Genomic DNA, 24,201 nt, shown 5'->3' with positions numbered 1-24,201 from the left:
CAAGGAGGGTTTGTTCTGTAAGCTTTGATCACATCATTTTTAAAGGCAAGGAGGGAATGTTCTGTAAGCTTTGATGACATTATCTTTAAAGGCAAGGAGAGAATGTTTTGTAAGCTTTGATGACATCATTTTGAAGGCAAGGAGGGAATGTTCTGAAAGCTTTGATGACATTATCATTAAAGGGAAGCAAGGAGGGAATGTTCTGAAAGCTTTGATGACATCATCTTTAAAGGCAAGGAGGGAATGTTCTGTAAGCTTTGATGACATCAATTTTGAAGGCAAGGAGGGAATGTTCTATAAGCTTTAAAGACATTATCTTTAAAGGCAAGGAGGGAATGTTTTGTAAGCTTTGATGACATTTTCTTTAAAGGCAAGGAGGGTTTTTCTGTAAGCATTGATCCCATCATTTTTAAAGGCAAGGAGGGAATGTTCTGTAAGCTTTGATGACATTATCTTTAAAGGCAAGGAGGGAAAGTTTTGTAAGCTTTGATGACATCATTTTTGAAGGCAAGGAGGGAATGTTCTGAAAGCTTTGATGACGTTATCATTAAAGGCAAGGAGGGAATGTTTGGTAAGCTTTGATCACATCATTTTTGAAGGCAAGGAGGGAATGTTCTGTAAGCTTTGATGACATTATCTTTAAAGGCAAGGAGGGAATGTTTGTAAGCTTTGATGACATTATCTTTAAAGGCAAGGAGGGAATGTCTGTAAGCTTTGATGACATGATCTTTGAAGGCAAGGAGGGAATGTTCTGTAACCTTTGATGACATTATCTTTAAAGGCAAGAAGGGAATGTTTTGTAAGCTTTGATGACATCCTCTTTAAAGGCAAGGAGGGAATGTTCTGTAAGCTTTAATGACATCTTTAAAGGCAAGGAGGGAATGTTCTGTAAGCTTTGATGACATCATCTTGAAAGGCAAGGAGGGAATGTTCTGTAAGCTTTGATGACTTCTTTAAAGGCAAGGAGGGAACTTCTGTAAAATCTGATGACATCATCTTTGATGGCAAGGAGGGAATGTTCTGAAAGCTTTGATGACATTATCTTTAAAGGCAAGGAGGGAATGTTCTGTCAGCTTTGATGACATCATCTTGAAAGGCATGGAGGGAATGTCTGTGAGCTTTGATGACATTATCTTTAAAGGCAAGGAGGGAATGTTCTGTAAGCTTTGATGACATCATCTTGAAAGGCAAGGAGGGAATGTCTGTAAGCTTTGATGACATGATCTTTGAAGGCAAGGAGGGAATGTTCTGTAAGCTTTGATGACATTATCTTTTAAGGCAAGGAGGGAATGTTCTGTAAGCTTTGATGACATCATCTTGAAAGGCAAGGAGGGAATGTCTGTAAGCTTTGATGACATGATCTTTGAACACAAGGAGGTAATGTTCTGAAAGCTTTGATGACATCATCTTGAAAGGCAAGGAGGGAATGTTCTGAAAGCTTTGATGACATGATCTTTGAAGCCAGGAGGTAATGTTCTGAAAGCTTTGATGACATTATCTTAAAAGGCAAGGAGGGAATGTTCTGTAAGCTTTGATGACATCATCTTGAAAGGCAAGGAGGGAATGTCTGTAAGCTTTGATGACATGATCTTTGAAGCCAGGAGGTAATGTTCTGAAAGCTTTGATGACATTATCTTAAAAGGCAAGGAGGGAATGTTGTGTAGGCTTTGATCACATCATCTTGAAAGGCAAGGAGGTAATGTTCTGAAAGCTTTGATGACATTATTTTTAAAGGTCAGGAGGTAATGTTCTGAAAGCTTTGATGACATTATCTTAAAAGGCAAGGAGGGAATGTTCTGTAGGCTTTGATGACATCATCTTGAAAGGCAAGGAGGGAATGTCTGTAAGCTTTGATGACATGATCTTTGAAGCCAGGAGGTAATGTTCTGAAAGCTTTGATGACATTATTTTTAAAGGTCAGGAGGTAATGTTCTGAAAGCTTTGATGACATTATTTTTAAAGGTCAGGAGGGAATGTTCTGAAAGCTTTGATGACATTATTTTTAAAGGTCAGGAGGGAATGTTCTGAAAGCTTTGATGACATCCTCTTGAAAGGCAAGGAGGGAATGTTCTGTAAGCTTTGATGACATCCTCTTAAAGGCAAGGAGGGAATGTTCTGTAAGCTTTGATGACATCCTCTTAAAGGCAGGGAGGGAATGTTCTGTAAGCTTTGATGACATCCTCTTGAAAGGCAAGGAGGGAATGTTCTGTAAGCTTTGATGACATCCTCTTGAAAGGCAAGGAGGGAATGTTCTGTAAGCTTTGATGACATCCTCTTGAAAGGCAAGGAGGGAATGTTCTGTAAGCTTTGATGACATCATTTTTAAAGGCAAGGAGGGAATGTTCTGAAAGCTTTGATGACTTCATTTTAAAAGGCAAGGAGGGAATGTTCTGTAAGCTTTGATGACATTGTCTTCTTTAAAGGAAAGGAGGGAATGTTCTGTCAGCTTTGATGACATCATTTTTAAAGGCAAGGAGGCAATGTCTGTAAGCTTTGTTGACATCATCTTTAAAGGCAAGAAGGGAATGTTCTGTAAGCTTTGATGACATCTTTAAAGGCAAGGAGGGAATGTTGTGTAAGCTTTGATCACATCATTTTTAAAGGCAAGGAGGGAATGTTCTGAAAGCTTTGATGAAATTGTCATTAAAGGCAAGGAGGGAATGTTTTGTCAGCTTTGATGACATCATCTTGAAAGGCAAAGAGGGAATGTTCTGAAAGCTTTGATGACATCATTTTTGAAGGCAAGGAAGGAATGTTCTGTAAGCTTTGATGACTATCATCTTAAAAGGCAAGGAGGGAATGTCCGGTAAGCTTTAGGAGTTTTTTTTTTAATGTTGTTTTACAGACATGAAAAAGTCTCACTGGTTCTGAATGAAGAGCTGACAGGAAGCAGAAAGACTGGCTCTGTTCTGTAAGCTTTGATCACATCATTTTTAAAGGTAAGGGGGGAATGTTCTGTTAGCTTTAATGACATCTTTAAAGGCAAGGAGGGAATGTTCTGTAAGCTTTGATGACATCTTTAAAGGCAAGGAGGGAACATCTGTAAAATTTGATGACATCACCTTTGATGGCAAGGAGGGAATGTTCTGAAAGCTTTGATGACATTATCTTTAAAGGCAAGGAAGGAATGTTTTGTAGGCTTTGATGATATTATCTTTAAAGGCAAGGCGGGAATGTTCTGTAAGCTTTGATCACATCATTTTTAAAGGCAAGGAGGAAATGTTCTGTAAGCTTTGATGACATCATCTTTAAAGGCAAGGAGGGAATGTTCTGTCGGCTTTGATGACGTCATTTTTGAAGGCAAGGAGGGAATGTTCTGTAAGCTTTGATCACATCATTTTGAAAGGCAAGGAGGGAATGTTCTGAAAGCTTTGATCACATTATCTTTAAAGGCAAGGAGGGAATGTTCTGTCAGCTTTGATGACATCATTTTTGAAGGCAAGGAGGGAATGTTCTGAAAGCTTTGATGACATTATCATTAAAGGCAAGCAAGGAGGGAATGTTCTGAAAGCTTTGATGACATTATCTTTAAAGGCAAGGAAGGAATGTTTTGTAGGCTTTGATGATATTATCTTTAAAGGCAAGGAGGGAATGTTCTGAAAGCTTTGATGACATCATCTTTAAAGGCAAGGAGGAAATGTTCTGTAAGCTTTGATGACATCAATTTTGAAGGAAAGGAGGGAATGTTCTATAAGCTTTAAAGACATTATCTTTAAAGGCAAGGAGGGAATGTTTTGTAAGCTTTGATGACATTTTCTTTAAAGGCAAGGAGGGTTTGTTCTGTAAGCATTGATCACATCATTTTTAAAGGCAAGGAGGGAATGTTCTGTAAGCTTTGATGACATTATCTTTAAAGGCAAGGAGAGAATGTTTTGTAAGCTTTGATGACATTTTTGAAGGCAAGGAGGGAATGTTCTGAAAGCTTTGATGACATTATCATTAAAGGCAAGGAGGAAATGTTTTGTAAGCTTTGATCACATCATTTTTGAAGGCAAGGAGGGAATGTTCTGTAAGCTTTGATGACATTATCTTTAAAGGCAAGGAGGGAATGTTTGTAAGCTTTGATGACATTATCTTTAAAGGCAAGGAGGGAATGTCTGTAAGCTTTGATGACATGATCTTTGAAGGCAAGGAGGGAATGTTCTGTAAGCTTTGATGACATTATCTTGAAAGGCAAGAAGGGAATGTTTTGTAAGCTTTGATGACATCCTCTTTAAAGGCAAGGAGGGAATGTTCTGTAAGCTTTAATGACATCTTTAAAGGCAAGGAGGGAATGTTCTGTAAGCTTTGATGACATCATCTTGAAAGGCAAGGAGGGAATGTTCTGTAAGCTTTAAAGACATTATCAAAAGGCAAGGAGGGAACTTCTGTAAAATCTGATGACATCATCTTTGATGGCAAGGAGGGAATGTTCTGAAAGCTTTGATCACATTATCTTTAAAGGCAAGGAGGGAATGTTCTGTCAGCTTTGATGACATCATCTTGAAAGGCATGGAGGGAATGTCTGTGAGCTTTGATGACATTATCTTTAAAGGCAAGGAGGGAATGTTCTGTAAGCTTTGATGACATCATCTTGAAAGGCAAGGAGGGAATGTCTGTAAGCTTTGATGACATGATCTTTGAAGGCAAGGAGGGAATGTTCTGTAAGCTTTGATGACATTATCTTTAAAGGCAAGGAGGGAATGTTCTGTAAGCTTTGATGACATCATCTTGAAAGGCAAGGAGGGAATGTCTGTAAGCTTTGATGACATGATCTTTGAAGGCAAGGAGGGAATGTTCTGTAAGCTTTGATGACATTATCTTTTAAGGCAAGGAGGGAATGTTCTGTAAGCTTTGATGACATCATCTTGAAAGGCAAGGAGGGAATGTCTGTAAGCTTTGATGACATGATCTTTGAACACAAGGAGGTAATGTTCTGAAAGCTTTGATGACATCATCTTGAAAGGCAAGGGGGGAATGTCTGTAAGCTTTGATGACATGATCTTTGAAGCCAGGAGGTAATGTTCTGACAGCTTTGATGACATTATCTTAAAAGGCAAGGAGGGAATGTTCTGTAAGCTTTGATGACATCATCTTGAAAGGCAAGGAGGGAATGTCTGTAAGCTTTGATGACATGATCTTTGAAGGCAAGGAGGGAATGTTCTGTAAGCTTTGATGACATTATCTTTTAAGGCAAGGAGGGAATGTTCTGTAAGCTTTGATGACATCATCTTGAAAGGCAAGGAGGGAATGTCTGTAAGCTTTGATGACATGATCTTTGAACACAAGGAGGTAATGTTCTGAAAGCTTTGATGACATCATCTTGAAAGGCAAGGAGGGAATGTCTGTAAGCTTTGATGACATGATCTTTGAAGCCAGGAGGTAATGTTCTGAAAGCTTTGATGACATTATCTTAAAAGGCAAGGAGGGAATGTTCTGTAAGCTTTGATGACATCATCTTGAAAGGCAAGGAGGGAATGTCTGTAAGCTTTGATGACATGATCTTTGAAGCCAGGAGGTAATGTTCTGAAAGCTTTGATGACATTATTTTTAAAGGTCAGGAGGGAATGTTCTGAAAGCTTTGATGACATTATTTTTAAAGGTCAGGAGGGAATGTTCTGAAAGCTTTGATGACATCATCTTGAAAGGCAAGGAGGGAATGTCTGTAAGCTTTGATGACATGATCTTTGAAGGCAAGGAGGGAATGTTCTGTAAGCTTTGATGACATTATCTTTTAAGGCAAGGAGGGAATGTTCTGTAAGCTTTGATGACATCATCTTGAAAGGCAAGGAGGGAATGTCTGTAAGCTTTGATGACATGATCTTTGAACACAAGGAGGTAATGTTCTGAAAGCTTTGATGACATCATCTTGAAAGGCAAGGAGGGAATGTCTGTAAGCTTTGATGACATGATCTTTGAAGCCAGGAGGTAATGTTCTGAAAGCTTTGATGACATTATCTTAAAAGGCAAGGAGGGAATGTTCTGTAAGCTTTGATGACATCATCTTGAAAGGCAAGGAGGGAATGTCTGTAAGCTTTGATGACATGATCTTTGAAGCCAGGAGGTAATGTTCTGAAAGCTTTGATGACATTATCTTAAAAGGCAAGGAGGGAATGTTTTGTAAGCTTTGATGACATCATCTTGAAAGGCAAGGAGGTAATGTTCTGAAAGCTTTAATGACATTATTTTTAAAGGTCAGGAGGTAATGTTCTGAAAGCTTTGATGATATTATCTTAAAAGGCAAGGAGGGAATGTTCTGTAAGCTTTGATGACATCATCTTGAAAGGCAAGGAGGGAATGTCTGTAAGCTTTGATGACATGATCTTTGAAGCCAGGAGGTAATGTTCTGAAAGCTTTGATGACATTATCTTAAAAGGCAAGGAGGTAATGTTCTGTAAGCTTTGATAACATCATCTTGAAAGGCAAGGAGGGAATGTCTGTAAGCTTTGATGACATGATCTTTGAAGCCAGGAGGTAATGTTCTGAAAGCTTTGATGACATTATCTTAAAAGGCAAGGAGGGAATGTTTTGTAAGCTTTGATGACATCATCTTGAAAGGCAAGGAGGTAATGTTCTGAAAGCTTTGATGACATTATTTTTAAAGGTCAGGAGGTAATGTTCTGAAAGCTTTGATGACATTATCTTAAAAGGCAAGGAGGGAATGTTCTGTAAGCTTTGATGACATTATCTTAAAAGGCAAGGAGGGAATGTTTTGTAAGCTTTGATGACATCATCTTGAAAGGCAAGGAGGTAATGTTCTGAAAGCTTTGATGACATTATTTTTAAAGGTCAGGAGGTAATGTTCTGAAAGCTTTGATGACATTATCTTAAAAGGCAAGGAGGGAATGTCCGGTAAGCTGTAGGAGTTTTTTTTTTTTAATGTTGTTTTACAGACATGAAAAAGTCTCACTGGTTCTGAATGAAGAGCTGACAGGAAGCAGAAAGACTGGCTCTTATTACTGAGCCGTGATGAATGATCCCGATGTCTAAGGACATCAGCTATGGGTTCATAATCAGAGTTAACTCATCCAACCAGGACTGCTTGATGGAAACACACCAGGTGTTCTACTTCTGTCTGAATGGACTCTGTTCCTCAGTATGAATAGATTAAGGCTAGGGTATTAAACGGATAACCTACGTTCCACCAGACCCTGTAGTCAGGAGCGTGCTCCACAGCCATCTCACACATCTCCTGCACCTCCTCTCTGCTCCCCCTCCTGGAGAAGAGCAGCAGGTAGTGACTCCACACCTCAGGATTCTCACAGTTACTCTCCAACGCTCGAGACAGCGTGTTCAGAGCAGCCTCCAGACACTCTGCTGCAGATCTGGAACATTCACGTGGTTACTGTTCACACTGTTTATCTCTCAGGACCAGCCAAAGCCATCTGAGGGTTTCAGACTTACGTGTCGCTCTGGTTCAGGTACTTAAAGGCCAGTTTGATCCACAGCTGAGTGTCTCTGGGGTTCTCCAGCACGCTGGTCTCCAGGTTAGCGATGTCATCTGTCTCACTGATGAAGTAACGTTTGTCCTCAGATGTGACGCACGCGTCCAGAGCTGACAGGCTGCTCCCGGGACAGTCGTCTGCCAAAATCACAGCCAAATGTTAGAATAGTATCACACTTTCATGATCTAAAGTCAGGGTTTCTCAGAGCTCCAGAGGGATTCAAGCATGCTGAGACTAAAGGTGTGTTTTTGCTTCTATTAAACATGAAATCAGATCCATCTGCAGAGGGCGCTGTAACAGTCTACTCCACAGCCTCAGACTGGACGTCCCACTCTGTTCTCACCGTGTCGCTGTGGCATCTCGTCTCCCTCTGCTCCCTCGTCGCTGTCGTCTTCAGTGATGGAGCTGCTGGGAGCTGAAGGTTTGGGCCTCCACCGCCTCACGTCCTTACAGGTGGTGAAGGGAGGGACTGCAGGGGGGAGGAGGGGGAGGTTACAGCTGTGTGAACACTGAGGATATGAAGATGAAGACAGGTGTTGACTCACCATGACGTTTGCTCTCGTTGACTTTACTGACCAAGAGGACGGCCTTCTGATCCACGCCCATACGGTCTTTATTTGAGCCAAACAGCTTTTTCATGTAGCGCTCTGACGAACACAGAGAGAGTTAGTACACCTGAACGCACCACAGCTCATCAGCACAGCTGAGCGCCGTACCCACCTGTGGCCACGCTGACGTCCTGGTCTGAGCTGTCCTCTGAGCAGCCAATCAGCTGAAGGTTATATGACAGGACGTCCTGGAACAGCTGGTTTGCTGTCAGCGTGCAGTTCCTCATGTGCTGCCTGCAGAGAGCAAAGACGGAGGATGAAGACGGAGGATGAAGACGGAGGATGAAGACGGAGGATGAGGACGGAGGATGAAGACGGAGGATGAGGACGGAGGATGAAGACAGAGGATGAAGACGGAGGATGAGGACGGAGGATGAAGACGGAGGATGAGGACGGAGGATGAAGACGGAGGATGAAGACGGAGGATGAGGACGGAGGATGAAGACGGAGGATGAAGACGGAGGATGAGGACGGAGGATGAAGATGGAGGATGAAGACGGAGGATGAGGACGGAGGATGAGGACGGAGGATGAAGACGGAGGATGAAGACAGAGAGGAAGGAGACAGAGAGGAAGGAGAAAAGAACGATCAGGTATCAGTGATGTATTTAAGCCCCTAGGTTAACACCCTGGGGTCCTAGCACCACTCAGTGACAGGTCATGGCCCTCTCACCATCTGCAGTGGTCGTCGTTGCAGCTTCCTGTGAGGTCGAAGCGGCAGAAACACTTGGATGGTTCAATGGCGTTGCTGAAGGTGACGGAGCTCAGAGAAAACTTCTCCTTGGTCCTGTAGTAGGGACTGAACCTGCCAGACCAAACTCAGGGATTAATCTGTTAATCTCTAGTTCAGTTCTCTGGTACGGTGGCCCTGAAGGCTCACAGGGTGATGTCATCTTTCATTTAGAACACATTACATCCTGAATATCCTGTCTTTATTCTTTTTTATTTCTAGAACCAGTTCTCTTGGTTTTGTCCCATCAGTGTGACTTCTGCTAGAAACATTCCTAGTGTGACCCCTCTGGGCCTCTGTAGTCTCCTGTTCTATCAGCCTATGAGCTGCAGACTGAAACAGAATGAGGTCTACCTGTACGACTTGAAGACCAGCAGCGGGCTGTGATACGGTCCATAGGGTACTGGCCTTAGCTCACAGCTCCCTGATTGGCTGGTGGCTATGTCCATCTCCATGGGAACCACCTGAACAGAAGAAGAGACACGGATTAACTGGAACAGATCCTAAACATGGAGGCAGGGGGAAAACTGATGGATCCACATGGACTTTAACCCTTCATAGTCAGAGACTCTGAGGCTAACCCTTAAAACTGAGACCATGTCCCAGAGGCTCACCTGTCCAGGTTCAGACTCAGACCATGTCCCAGAGGCTCACCTGTCCAGGTGGGGGGTCGTCCCCATGTCCTCCCAGGTCCTGTAGCTCTCTGAGCAGCAGCTCTCCCAGCCCAGGTAGCTGCTGGTACTGGATCCTGACGGCGTCCAGATCCAGGCCGGTGAACACCTCAGGGGGCGTGGCTGAGCTGCTCGAGCTGCTGTTGGACGTCTTCGAGGGTTTGGAGGAGGGTCCGTCTTTAACGGGGGTGGAGCTGGGCGTCTCCAGGTTGGGTCGGGTGAAGGAGGAGCTGGACTGGCGGAGGGAGCGTCTGCGGGGGGGTTTAACAGCAGCGGCGGCGGCAGCGGTGGACAGAGCTACAGGGGGAGGAGCAGACTCTGAGTCCTGGTCCTCCCCCTCAGGGCCCTCCTCACTGTCTAAGGTCAGTTTGTCCTGGGTCAGGTCGTGGAGGGAAGGCTGAGGCAGAGGGAAGGAGGAGCCAGAAGGGGGCGTATGGTCAGGGGGCGTGGAGGCTCTGAGGGGGAGGTCAGCGGCGACTCCTCGGTGGTGTAAGGCCTGGGCCTCCTTCAGCTTCTGGATTTTTAAGGCGTACTCAGACTCCAGCTGCTGCAGACGCTGCTTCTGAGCTATCAGCTCCGCAAAGTGCCGCTCTGACCCACGGGGGGCGCCGTCCACGCGCTGGAGCTTACCGGGCTGAGGGGAGGAGACAAAGAGACGGATGAGATCAGCACTATTAGAGTTGTTATATTTGGTTTTTATTTTTCTTACAGCCCTGGTGATCTGCTGTTTCATCATCATTTCAACCAACTGTGTGTCTTTATTGAACGTAATACCCAGCTTCCTCTGTTCTTCATATTTAGACTAAAGTGGATCAGATAACTGTTATTTTATTTTTTATTTAACCAGATAAACAGGACAGGAAACTGCAACACATGCCAGCACTGTCCCTGCAGCTTTACTCTATCTTAGAGGACAGATTAGTCTGAGCTCAGAGGGACGGTAATAATCTCCATTCAGCAGCTAAGAAACCGTAAGAGCGTGATCTGGTCCATGAAGAGACTGCTGAATAAGCTATTGTAGACAGGGTTATGTTCTGTCAGCTGATAGCTGATCTAATCACGGGTTAGCTCTCTCACGGCTAAAGTTAGCCCACTTTAGACCGACATTCAGCCTGGACGAGGCTAATGTTTGCTAGCCAGAATAAAAGCGTCCTGTCAGGGTGGCTGGAACAGTGCTGTACCTCTAACGGACCGGACTACAGAGCACCGCGGTGGTTAACAGTCAGCTGAGGGCGTTAGCCGTTACCGCTACACGAGCCGTCCCAGAAACCCGATTTGTACTGCGCACGTGCAAACACGCGTCTACATCCGCTCCCTACAGACCACGCCCACTTGTGCTATTTGCGTACTTTAGGGTTACCGTTTTTTTTTCTTTTAACAAATTCAATTACAAAACAATGTGGCACACATCCTTCACAGCAGCTTTTGTAATGAATCTGGTGCAGTAAAACAAATGTATCTGTTACAGAAGGAAGCTCCAGAACCACAGAGAGCAGTCTGAAGATGGCGATCATACAACAGGAAGAAGGAAAAGAAGAACAAAAAAACACAAGGCAGATCATATCAAACTGAACATATTCATAGCATGTGTACTCTTCATTATCTTAAGGGCTTTAGTGAAGGAGAGAAACTCATTATTAAACATATAAAACCAAGGATTCACCTTCATGTATTTGCATTTGTGTATGTCACAGTTTGCCAGGATGAGGATATCGTTAATCAGGACATCATACTCTTTGTTTTCTGAAACAAAGCCATAAATAATATCCTTCTGTAGAAAGGCTTGGAGTAGAATATTGGTATGAAGCCCGCCATGTTTATCAGCCCATAGCGCTTCTGAGAAAAACATTGAAAAATAAATGATCTGTAGTTTCAATATCCTCACAAAATACACATTTATTCGTCTCAAAACCAAATCGTTGGCGTAAAAATTCACGTGAGGGATACACACCATTCAAAATTTTAAAGTGCATTTCTTTAGCTTTCGCAGTGATAGGGAATTTTAAATCTCAAGAGTGTGATGTCCCTTGAGAAGACATGAGTAATGGAGTTACGGAGTGATAGCGGAGGATAACACGTCTGATCATACATTTTCCTGATTGTCTTGTTAGGAATTTTGGTGGACATGAAATCGCAGCCGCTCACAGAAAGACGTGGAAGACGGGGAATCTCTGATTCCTCTAATTAGACCTAGAATGGAGGCAGGGACTGCTTTTGTTATGGATGTGAAGGATTTACCCTTGATATTTAAATTATATTTCAAACTGAAGTTTTGGTGGGACGTCATGCATCCTTCTTCATCAACAAAATGAACCACAGACCAAATGTCTTTATCCATCAACTCCTTATTGTACAATGATTCCTTGTTACTCAGAATATATCTGTTTTTCCATATCAGTGTGTTGTGTGGGGTGAAATTATGATTATACAGCATCTTCCAATATAAGAGAACTTGTTGGTGAAGAAGGGATAGTTTAACAGCTAGCTTTTGAATGGTGAAGTCACATCTTAATAATAGGTCAATTCCTCCCAATTTCTTGAAAATTTCTTTGGGAATATGAAACCAAAAGCTGCTGTTGTTTAAAAGGGATTTTAAATAATTTATTTTTAAAGTTCCACTTATGAAATCAAAGTCTTATAAACCTCCATTTTCATATTCTTTATTCATTTCAGATTTTTTAATATAATGAGTTTTTCTTTTCCAAATATAACCAAAATTAATCTGATTAATCTTCTTGATGGCTCTGTTAGGAATAGCTGAAGAATACGCAGGATAGATAGACCTGGATATACTTTCCATTTTAGCCAGAAACACTGGACCCAGTAAACTGACGTCTCTCAATAACCAGGAATTAAGTTTAGCCTGGCAATTATCGAACACCTTCCATATTTTCTCTTTCAGTAATATCTTTGGAAAGACGTACACCTAAATCTGTGACAGCCGACCTTATAGGAGTGTTGTATGCACTTGTTCATTCAGGATGGTGGACTGGCATCAGTTCACATTTGTTTGGATTGAGCCCTGAGGCCTAGGAAGAAATTTCAATGGTTTGTGTTATCTTTGGAACTTCAGTTAGTTGTTTCATGAAAATAGCTGTGTCATCTGCTAACTGGCTAATGATTATGGGTTTGCCCAGTACCTCTAAAGGAGCAATGTTTGAGCTTTGACATAAATAGAAAGCATTTCAGTAGCAATAATAAAAAGAAAAGGGGAAATTGGGCAGCCCTGTTTTATCCCACGTTTGATCAAAAACCTTGGTGAAGTAGCTCCTGGTAATGAAATTGAGCTATTAGCATTATCGTAAAGAGATTCAATAGTGTCCCGCTCAATCGACTCGAGGGCTTTATAGAAGTCAAGAAATAGAACAAAACCTTCGTCCTCTATTAGGTAACTATAATCCAAAAGATCTAAAACTAAATGAATGTTGTTATGAACTGATCTATTTTTCATAAAGCCAGATTGGGAGTCACTAATAATTGGGTCCAAATTGGTTTTTGGTCTATTAGCAAAAATATGAGTTATAGTTTTATAATCAGTGTTCAGTAATGTGATAGGTCTAAGATTATCTAGGATCTTGGGGTCTTTACCAGGTTTAGGGATTAAGCTGATTACTCCCTGCTACCAGTGGCCTCTTTTAGCATAAGAAAAAACGGATCTTTTAGTAAGTCCCAAAAAATGTTGATAAAAGTTGGATGTAAGACCATCACATCCTGGAGACTTATTCAAAGAAAGGCTCTCTACGGCTTTGTCAAGTTCCTGAGCCGTGATATCAGAATCACACAACCTCGCAAAGTCTTCATCAATACAAGGAAAACAATTATTTATATACTCGAAAAATGTGTCAGAGTTATCCATACAAAACACTGCGGAGTACAACTCACTACAGAAGGAAGCTATTTCCTTAGCTATAATAGCTGGGTCTGAACATAACTGATCATTGATTAAGAAGGTTTTAATTGAATTCCTCTCCTGTCTTTTCTTTTCTAGGCAACAAAAATAAGCCGTACATTTTTCACTGTCCTCCATACACTTGGCCCTGGATCTTATATAAGCCCCTTAAGCTTTTTTCAGATATATTTAATCAAGTTTAGTTTGCAAAATTAGTAAATTTTGTTTATCACTGTCAGAGGGTGATGTCTTCATACAGTAGGTGTTAATTTCTTTAATTAGATTCATCTCAGCCTGTCTGCTATTCCTATTATAAGATTTTCCAAAATGAATAGAAAATTCCTGAATTTTGAATTTAAGAAACTCCCATTTAGATACATATGACATTAAGGAACATTCGGACATCACTCCTGCAATTAAATGTTTTATCCCGTCACAATATGTATGATTATCTAATAAGCTTGAATTGAATTTCCTCTGAATAGCCTTTGTTTCTACGGCTGAATCCAGGAGGTGAGAAAATAATTTTCAGAACGGCGTGATCCATAAGAGGAGCAGCAGACAGAGCAGTCAGAGACCAGCAACATAGGGACAGAAATTAACCAATAGTCAGTTCTGGATTTTGTCACATCATTTGGTTTGAACCAGGAGAATTGCTTGATGTCAGGGTATTTAAAGCGCCATGGATCCAACAAGTTGTGGTTGCCACAGAAGTTAGATAAGACAGGGTTGTGAGAATTACACTGACTCTTAGGAGGGTGTCTATCCAACCACTCATCATTGACCATATTAAAAATCACCTCCCATTACTACATTAGCCAGCGGGTAAGTTATCTTGTAGTTTTTAATGACATCCGAGATCTCTGAAATCACTTGTCTATTCTGCGTGGAGTTATTAAAACCGTAGATGTTAACTAAAATAATGAGCTGTTTGTCAAGTTTTAGAACAGACAACTGCTGCATTCAGAGCTCATCAGCTCGCCAGGACAGTTACAAAACAAAATAGCTAGACCTGCTGATTTAGTAGAGCCATGGTCAAAGAGGATCTGATCCCCCCACTGGTTAATCCAAAAATGTTCATCATCTGGTATTGAGTGTGTTTCCTGTAATAAAATAAAGTTAGCCTTTTCGCCCTTACAAAACATAAATATTGCTTTCCTCTTAGTGCTATCTCTTGAGCCCCTAGCATTGAACGATAAACAAGACAAAGAAACATTCATCATGAACTGGAAGAGATAAAGCTAGTGATTCCTAGCAATTAAAACAGTGAAGAGAAGTAAGAAAAAAATTAACCTAGGCATGTCCCTTCAAAGTCAAAACCTTTGTGAACTTAACCAACCAACCTGCTTAAATCAAAGAGCTTAAGTCCCCTATGCAAGCAAAAATTGCAATCTTGTTTCCGTACGAAACCTGTGACTCAGTTTAAGGGATTCTCTGTCCGTCGATGTGACCATCTCCTCCTCGGTAGTACGCTCTCTTCCCCGCTGAATCTTTGGCCACGTGTCTCCCTGTCAGCCCTGCACAGGTCTTCCCTGAAGCCGATCCCAGCTCCCTGCAGGTGGAGGAGTCCTGGGTCATCCTCCACAGCGCGTCGGTCTGTTCTCTGAGCGAACTGGACGATGACCTGCCTCGTCCTGTTTTCCTCTCGTCTACCCAGCCGGTGAACCGAGTCCACAACGTGGTTGATGTTCAGGGACCATGGGGGGGGATTTTAACCAACAAGTTGGCCACCACTTCACGGATATTTTCTCCCTCTTTCTCTTTTATTCCCCGTATCCGCAAATTCCAGCGCCGCCTTTATTGTTCCAGCTCCAGGACTCTTTCCATGAACTCAGCTTTGTCTTTTTTTAAGACACCCTTCTCCATGACTTGCAGTTGAGCTTTACAGTCTTTAATCTCTGCCGCATTAAACTCAGCAGCCTCAGCCATGTTAGCTAGCATTGCAGAGTTTAGTTGTATCTGAATGGCTAGTGAGTCGACCTTGTTAGCGAGCGCTGACGTTTGGCTAGTAAGCTGTTTTATCGCTTCCAAAATGGCACTCATACCTTCGTCCTTTCCGAGTCATTCTTTTTGTAGTTTGGTTGAGTTTTGACCGGAGAAAATGGGTCTTTTCGTTTGGCACTGTAGGCCGAGACGTCCGTTTTGGCTGCGTGGTCGTGACAGGCTGTAGCCGTGTCTCCTCGGCTTGTGGCGGTGGGTTTCATGAGTCAGGAATCACAGGGGGGAAGTTAAATACTCTAAGTCATTAAGGGGTATGAAGCCGACGGTTAGAAAGCAAGTTCTATGCAAAAAGCTGGGACAGGGAGACAGAGCTCACAGCTTCATGTGCCCCCGGTCCGCCATCTTGCCGGAAGTTTCAGTTTAAAGGTTAACTTAGATTAGTTTAGCTAGGCCTTAACTAGCTTTAGGTTAGCTTTAGCATTGTAATTCCACTGGTTAGGGTTAGAATTCATTTTTTGTATGGATCGATGGGGCGTGTTTTGTAAGGAGCGAGCGGATGTAGACGTGTGTTTGCACATGCGCAATACAAATTGGGCTTCGTTAGCCACCAACGTTAGCAGTTAGCGGTTAGCCGAGGAGTTAGCAGCTAACAGTTAGCTTCAGAAGAGAGCTCCAAATGGTACATGATCCCATTTTATTCTGTTTAAAGGGCCGCAGTCAGCTACGGAAGACCATTACTGGCAATAAAAAATAATACAGAGAGGAAGTTATTTAAATATTGAAATCTTGGGTCCAAATAATCAAATAATAATGAAATAAACACCAAATGATCAGAGAGTAAGGCATGTTTCTGAGAGAGAAAGTGGAAACTATGGGATAAAAAGTGAATTTATAAGATTAACAGTAACTGATAAGATAAATATATATCCACCTTATTCCTAGTTCCCATGATTCTTTGCGTGAAATATGGGAGTAACCTCCGGTCCCTTCTATCTAAATGGGACTTTACATCGAAGCGAGTTGTGAACGTGATTTTCAGAGAAACTTGGACATTAAAATATGTAATGTTCGTCTGCTTCACCACAAATGAGACAATATTATTATTTCTCTTCTACTAAAGAGAACAAAGTGACGACATTACCTCGGATAACCTAGACTAGCATATTTAGCTAACTTTATTAGCTCTGTGTCGGAGTTTGGACTCCACCTTCAGATAACATTTCTAGATTGTGGGGTTGCTGAAATCCTTATTCCACCAACTAATCCCTCTAAAAACGATGGAAAATTAATGATGACTTCATACTGAAAGATTTACATCCCAAATGCACTTCAACGGTGAACAACATGTCCAAATCACTGTTGTTAAAGACATACAGGCTTAACAAATGTATCAGGCCAACGGTCATCTCTGTCTCAGAGACCATCCAGCATCATGAAGGGCTTTAATGCGGACTCTTTCATTTTCAGTCAGCTCTCCACGTTTTACCATTTTGAACAAGAATGAGGAATTTCAAACTGAATTCACCCAAATGTGAGCCGGCTCACTGGGCTTCTCTGAGAAGTCAGAAATGAATCAAGCATAACATTCAACCACTAAAACTCATTTTTCTCTTCAGGAATGACAGTAAATAACTATAATCTGACACATTCATCAGAAATATTCATGTGCTTTACTATTTTTCAGTTGTTTTGTAAATCAGTCAATGTGAAAATTCCAGGATAACAATAATAATTCTATTTTAGCATTAAAAATATCATTTGGGTTAAAGAGCTTCTACATATTGGTGTATTAACCATTGCAGGAACACCAAAATGGTTTTGGTAATTACCAATGCTGTTAATTTAGGGCAGCTGTGGCAGAAACCTGACTGTGGTTAGGGTTAGGGTGGGCTAATACATTTGATAAGCACTGTACATATAAATATATACAGAGTGAGAGAGAGAGAGACTAGAAGTGGATCTGTTAAAGTCATTATTGACAGATACTTGATTCCATAGGCGCAAAATGTTAGGATAACTCTAAGGCAGACAGGGGCCCTTAAAAGATCTTCTTTCCTTACCAAATGATGACACTAGCAGCAGAGTTATTTCCTTCACTCATCACCAGTAAAAACAGTCTTTTGTGTATTTCATTGAAACAGAACTTAAATGCCGTGTCAACTGTGCTTATTCACACAGGGGTACCTCAGGGCTTTATCTTGGGGCTACTTCTGTTTCCAGTCTACATTAATGGCATCACTGAAACAATATAAAATCATTAAACTCATCTTTATGCTGATGACATTTCCATATTCTTATTCACCTTCATACAGTCAAGCTCTGATTAATCTAAAGCTCAGACTAAAACCAGCATATGTCTGAACCACTTACAGTGACTGCAGGTGATTTAAAATGTGGTTTATACACCGGGGATAAGTCTGAGTCTCTGAAGATATCTGTGATTGTTCATCCTTATCGCTGCAGGGCAACTCTAGAAAAGAGACCTCAGTCTAGTGAGCATAAGAAGGAACATCAGAGACTGGATGGTAGCTAAATCTAACCCTGGTCTGCAGCTGTGACTAAGAACAGGGAACATTAGAGCTGTGGCAGGGTTTGGTCCTGAACCATCACAGTTCACTGACATCACGCATATAAGGGGTGCAAAGGTGGTTCTGGTTCTCACCTGGTTCTGGATGGAGTCAGCTCTGCGTTTGGATCCTCGTCCTGCAGCGAGCTGGGCCCGAGCCAGCTCCTGCTCCAACTTAGCCGCCTCACTTTTCTTTATGGACACCCGGTGTTCAACACGGTGCACCTGAGAGGAGTACAGGTAAACAGGTGAGATAGGCAACAACAGACACTGAAATATTCCCCACACCTGACAAAGCCTACAGAGATCAGCAACTATCCATACACTGATGTTTCACAGACTAATCTAAGCTGTGTCCATTCATAACCTGATGTTTCACAGACTAATCTAAGCTGTGTCCATTCATACACTGATGTTTCACAGACTAATCTAAGCTGTGTCCATTCATACACTGATGTTTCACAGACTAATCTAAGCTGTGTCCATTCATACACTGATGTTTCATAGACTAATCTAAGCTGTGTCCATCCATACACTGATGTTTCACAGACTAATCTAAGCTGTGTCCATTCATACACTGATGTTTCACAGACTAATCTAAGCTGTGTCCATTCATACACTGATGTTTCACAGACTAATCTAAGCTGTGTCCATTCATACACTGATGTTTCACAGACTAATCTAAGCTGTGTCCATTCATACACTGATGTTTCATAGACTAATCTAAGCTGTGTCCATTCATACACTGATGTTTCACAGACTAATCTAAGCTGTGTCCATTCATAACCTGATGTTTCATAGACTAATCTAAGATGTGTCCATTCATACACTGATGTTTCACAGACTAATCTAAGCTGTGTCCATTCATAACCTGATGTTTCATAGACTAATCTAAGATGTGTCCATCCATACACTGATGTTTCACAGACTAATCTAAGCTGTGTCCATTCATACACTGATGTTTCATAGACTAATCTAAGCTGTGTCCATCCATACACTGATGTTTCACAGACTAATCTAAGCTGTGTCCATTCATACACTGATGTTTCACAGACTAATCTAAGCTGTGTCCATTCATACACTGATGTTTCACAGACTAATCTAAGCTGTGTCCATTCATACACTGATGTTTCATAGACTAATCTAAGCTGTGTCCGTTCATACACTGATGTTTCACAGACTAATCTAAGCTGTGTCCATTCATACACTGATGTTTCATAGACTAATCTAAGCTGTGTCCATTCATACACTGATGTTTCACAGACTAATCTAAGCTGTGTCCATTCATACACTGATGTTTCATAGACTAATCTAAGCTGTGTCCATTCATACACTGATGTTTCACAAACTAATCTAAGCTGTGTCCATTCATACACCGATGTTTCATGGACTAATCTAAGCTGTGTCCATTCATACACCGATATTTCATAGACTTATCTAAGCTTTGTCCATTCATAACCTGATGTTTCATAGACTAATCTAAGCTGTGTCCATTCATACACTGATGTTTCATAGACTAATCTAAGCTGTGTCCATTCATACACTGATGTTTCATAGACTAATCTAAGCTGTGTCCATTCATACACTGATGTTTCTAAAGAATCTAAGCTGTGTCCATTCATACACTGATGTTTCATAGACTAATCTAAGCTGTGTCCATTCGTACACTGATGTTTCTAAATAATCTAAGCTGTGTCCATTCATACACTGATGTTTCATAGACTAATCTAAGCTGTGTCCATTCATACACTGATGTTTCATAGACTAATCTAAGCTGTGTCCATTCATACACTGATGTTTCTAAATAATCTAAGCTGTGTCCATTCATACACTGATGTTTCATAGACTAATCTAAGCTGTGTCCATTCATACACTGATGTTTCACAGACTAATCTAAGCTGTGTCCATTCATACACTGATGTTTCATAGACTAATCTAAGCTGTGTCCATTCATACACTGATGTTTCTAACTAATCTAAGCTGTGCCCATTCATACACTGATGTTAACTCACCTGTTCCTGCAGCTTCTTGAGCAGCGTCCTGTTGGCGCTAACAATCTTCTCAGACGCCTGCAGCTGCTCTCTCAGCCTCATCACCTTGCCCTCGGCGGCCTTCAGAGATTCCCTCTTCTTCAGCTCCTGTTGTAGGAGGTGTCTGAGGACGGCCTCGTCCCTCTGCAGCAGCTCTCTGATCCATGGGGAGGAAAGGGTTAACTGAAGCCCTAGTGACTCACCAGCACACGTCTGATTCTTTAATAGAGCTAAGTCCATGAGAGCTGATGAACATGAGCAGCCTTCATACGTCTGTGAATCCATCAGATCTCCTCTGACCGTGTTTAATACCGAGGTCAGACTCTAGGTTAGAACCACGCTGCGTTTAGTCTTTAATAATGTTAATTAATCAGTTAATTAATTAGTTAATCCATCTGTCTGACCTGTGTTTGTGGAGTTTCTGCTCAGCTTCGTTCACTTTGGTTTCGGCGGCTGATTTTAGAGACAACTCCACCCCCGAGTCAGAGAGAACAGGAGACACTCGGTGACTCGGACTGTGGTCCTTCAGCAGCTTCTGCTTCTCCCTGCTGATCACACACAGACAGGTCATTTCCTAAAAAGTTGGGACGTTGTGTAAAGTGTAAAAAAAAGGACAGAGTCTTGCAGTCCCACAGTGCTTCTCAAACCTCCTCAGGATCGTCTCTCAGTTGAATAGTTTCCCTGTGAACGTGGTCACATGACTGAGCGTGGAACTTACCTGGCAATCTCGTCTCGGAGCAGGCGGTACTCGGCCTTCTTGTTTTCAGGCAGAGTGTCTGGTGTTCGCAGCGGGTTGTTTTCCTTCTCTGATCCTGACGCTGCTTTGGGCTTCGCTGCCTGAACAGCACAAACACATAATGGTTGATAATGGTGTGTAATGGCGTGTAGGTGATGGTGGGAGGGTCAGCTGTGCGTTTGAGTCAGAACTGAAACTATTTAACTGTACTTTAACTTTAACTTCCTCTGCCGTTTTTACAGAGGGTCAGCTGAGCCGGACTCACCTCCACCGTCCTACGAGCCTCCTTGATCATGAACTCCAGACCTCCGAACGCCGGCTGAGAGGAGCTGCTGGCGTCAGGGTCGGAGTCGCTGTCATCAGAGTCGATCAGAGAAACGACCACAGACTTGTGCCGAGGAAGCTAGAGGACGCACGGAAACAACACACATGAGAAAAACACACCTGCTGTTGAACACCTGGTTCATTCTGCTGACTGATGAAGAGTCCACTCTTCTTCTTCATCATTATGATTGTCATGTTATCATCGTGTAGGGCTGTTGTAGTGAGACTGACATAGGGTTGATACCACAGAGACAGATCTTTAGACCAGACCAGATCTGCATCAGAACTCCTGAGTCTACTCTGTAAAACTCGTGTCTGTGTTACTGTCCTCCTCACCACCAGGGGCGCTCTGCTGCTGTGATGTCCTCTGGTGAACTTGTTGGATGGAGGCACCGTGTTCAGACTGACCGTGCTCAGGTTTCCTCTGAGGGGGGGCTGGACCCCAGAAGGAGGAGGAGCGCTGGGGGAGGGGGGAGCACTAAAGCTCTTCCGCTGCTAATGGAAAAGGGGAACCTGGTTACTATGGCAACTTAAAAACAACAAATGATGCTGATAGTTAGGAATGAACCGATACTAAACGCAGTGTGGCTGATATTTACAGCTGTGTCTGATCAGGTAAATGTAAAGTCTGATTTTCAGGTATTTCTCATTGTTTTCATAAAGGTCGTTTCCACCAAGCGGTCCGGCTCAGTTCGGTGCGGAACGGCACACATGTTTTTGGGTTTCCATAGAGCAAAAGTTGGAAAGGGTCCCAAAAAACTGACCCGTACCGTCCCACTTTTCGGCCCCCTTCTGTAGAGGTACCAGTCTCTCCTATCTGTACAAAAAAAGGTGCTACACAACAATAGGGGGTTGTACCGACGTCACGTCAGCGCGCAACTCAGCTGCTCAGCTCCAGGCTTCAAACACGGAAGTCTCTGTGAGGAGCGGCGAAAACGGGAGAGAAACGGACTAATACCTGCTTAAATCTGAGATATTTGGACTCAGAGATCCAAACTGGTTCCTCGTCTGTGGATACTGGTATCTGTCCACAAATCCAGGTTCCTGACGTCTATCTGGATGATTTTAAGAACACAAAGCAGAGCCTGAAGGCTCATCAGCCTGATCCATCCACGATGGATGAAAACTACATTAATGCTGAAGTTTAGTGAATATAAGCCTTAGATCAGCTGATTGTAGATATTTATTAATCTACCTCTGACGTTAGGTAACCTGTGGAAACATCGCTCTGTGGTTGCTGGACATGTTTGTAAAACTTCAGACTGCAGACTATTTTAAAACCAGATCAGTGTACCCTGGATTTCTGACTTAATCTAGTCTGATTTTAACACTGAACTTTTACTTTATTTTTAATGTGGCGAATTCTCACAGTACAGCTCTAAACTTTCATATTTAGTCATATAAACTGTTCTAGACTAGATACAGAGCTTAACAGATGTATTAGCCCACCCTAAATTAACAGCATTGGTAATTACCAAAACCATTTTGATGTTCCTGCAATGGTTAATACACCAACATGTAGAAGCTCTTTAACCCAATTGATATTTCTAATGCTAAAATAGAATTATTATTGTTATCCTGGAATTTTCAAATTTACTGATTTACAAAAAAACTGAATACATAGTAAAGCACATGAATATTTCTGATGAATGTGTCAGATTATAGTTATTTACTGTCATTCCTGAAGATAAAGATGAGTTTTAGTGGTTGAATGTTATGCTTGATTCATTTCTGACTTCTCAGAGAAGCCCAGTGAGCCGGCTCAGATTTGGGTGAATTCAGTTTGAAATTCCTCATTCCTGTACAAAATGGTAAAACGTGGAGAGCTGACTGAAAATGAAAGAGTCTGCATTAAAGCACTTCATGATGCTGGATGGTCTCTGAGACAGAGATGACAGCTGGGCTAATACATTTGTTAAGCTCTGTACATTCACATATAAACGTACAGTTAACTCTAAACGTCTCTGCATCCCATCAGCTGAGGATCTGTGCTGACAGAAGTTAACATCATTCAGATGTAGTAATGTTTTTAAAGACTTTCAGCTGAAATAAAGCTGTTTACTGCTTACACCCCACCGATTTCTGTCACTCATCCTCTCTATAACTGCTGCTGACTGAGACTTCACAATCATGCCTTTACAGCCGCCCAGCGACAGTTAGAGTACCAAACCGTACTGGATCAAACCAAACCCCTGATGGAAACACTATTTAGGAGTTAGGGTACCAAACCGTACTGGATCAAACCAAACCCCTGATGGAAACACTATTTAGGGGTTAGGGTACCGAACCGAACTGGATCAAACCAAACCCCTGATAGAAACACTATTTAGGGGTTAGGGTACCGAACCGAACTGGATCAAACCAAACCCCTGATGGAAACACTATTTAGGGGTAAGGGTACCAAACCGAACTGGATCAAACCAAACCCCTGATGGAAACACTATTGAGGGGTTAGGGTACCGAACCGTACTGGATCAAACCAAACCCCTGATAGAAACACTATTTAGGGGTTAGGGTACCGAACCGTACTGGATCAAACCAAACCCCTGATGGAAACACTATTTAGGGGTAAGGGTACCAAACCGTACTGGATCAAACCAAACCCCTGATGGAAACACTATTTAGGGGTTAGGGTACCAAACCGTACTGGATCAAACCAAACCCCTGATAGAAACACTATTTAGGGGTTAGGGTACCGAACCGTACTGGATCAAACCAAACCCCTGATGGAAACACTATTTAGGGGTAAGGGTACCAAACCGTACTGGATCAAACCAAACCCCTGATGGAAACACTATTTAGGAGTTAGGGTACCAAACCGTACTGGATCAAACCAAACCCCTGATGGAAACACTATTTAGGGGTTAGGGTACCGAACCGAACTGGATCAAACCAAACCCCTGATGGAAACACTATTTAGGGGTTAGGGTACCGAACCGTACTGGATCAAACCAAACCCCTGATGGAAACACTATTTAGGGGTTAGGGTACCGAACCGAACTGGATCAAACCAAACCCCTGATGGAAACACTATTTAGGGGTTAGGGTACCGAACCGAACTGGATCAAACCAAACCCCTGATGGAAACACTATTTAGGGGTTAGGGTACCGAACCGTACTGGATCAAACCAAACCCCTGATGGAAACACTATTTAGGTTAGGTACCGAACCGAACTGGATCAAACCAAACCCCTGATGGAAACACTATTTAGGGTTAGTGCGGAACCGTACTGGATCAACCCTTACCTCTGATGGAAACACTATTTAGGGGTTAGGGTACCGA

The 24,201-nt window shown here is 42.2% G+C and overlaps 1 protein-coding gene across 4 annotated transcripts in view; it reads right to left on the bottom strand.

Annotated features, from left to right (window-relative positions):
- Positions 1–24,201, bottom strand: part of LOC121515267 (zinc finger C3H1 domain-containing protein-like) — a 64,883-nt gene that overhangs the window by 20,170 nt on the left and 20,512 nt on the right. For 2 of the 4 annotated variants that reach the window (XR_005992363.1, XM_041795945.1), the window contains exons 9-22: positions 21,255–21,413; positions 20,860–20,997; positions 20,577–20,695; positions 20,263–20,406; positions 19,841–20,015; positions 17,925–18,053; positions 9,416–10,066; positions 9,116–9,225; positions 8,705–8,836; positions 8,145–8,266; positions 7,970–8,071; positions 7,768–7,893; positions 7,384–7,561; positions 7,118–7,304 (exon numbers count right to left, since the gene is read on the bottom strand). Coding sequence is in view for 3 of the 4 variants with exons in the window: in XM_041795945.1 (XP_041651879.1) it covers positions 7,118–7,304; positions 7,384–7,561; positions 7,768–7,893; positions 7,970–8,071; positions 8,145–8,266; positions 8,705–8,836; positions 9,116–9,225; positions 9,416–10,066; positions 17,925–18,053; positions 19,841–20,015; positions 20,263–20,406; positions 20,577–20,695; positions 20,860–20,997; positions 21,255–21,413 (2,472 nt within the window). In the remaining variant the exon portion in view is untranslated. The remainder of the gene's footprint in view (positions 1–7,117; positions 7,305–7,383; positions 7,562–7,767; positions 7,894–7,969; positions 8,072–8,144; positions 8,267–8,704; positions 8,837–9,115; positions 9,226–9,415; positions 10,067–17,924; positions 18,054–19,840; positions 20,016–20,262; positions 20,407–20,576; positions 20,696–20,859; positions 20,998–21,254; positions 21,414–24,201) is intronic. The other 2 variants (XM_041795947.1, XM_041795946.1) reach the window with 2 other exon arrangements.

This window comes from Cheilinus undulatus, linkage group 9 (genome assembly GCF_018320785.1).
Source record: "Cheilinus undulatus linkage group 9, ASM1832078v1, whole genome shotgun sequence".
In the NCBI taxonomy this organism is placed as follows: domain Eukaryota; kingdom Metazoa; phylum Chordata; class Actinopteri; order Labriformes; family Labridae; genus Cheilinus; species Cheilinus undulatus.
The sequence above is the reverse complement of the archived record's forward strand: the minus strand, read 5'-3'. Positions and strand labels throughout refer to the sequence as shown.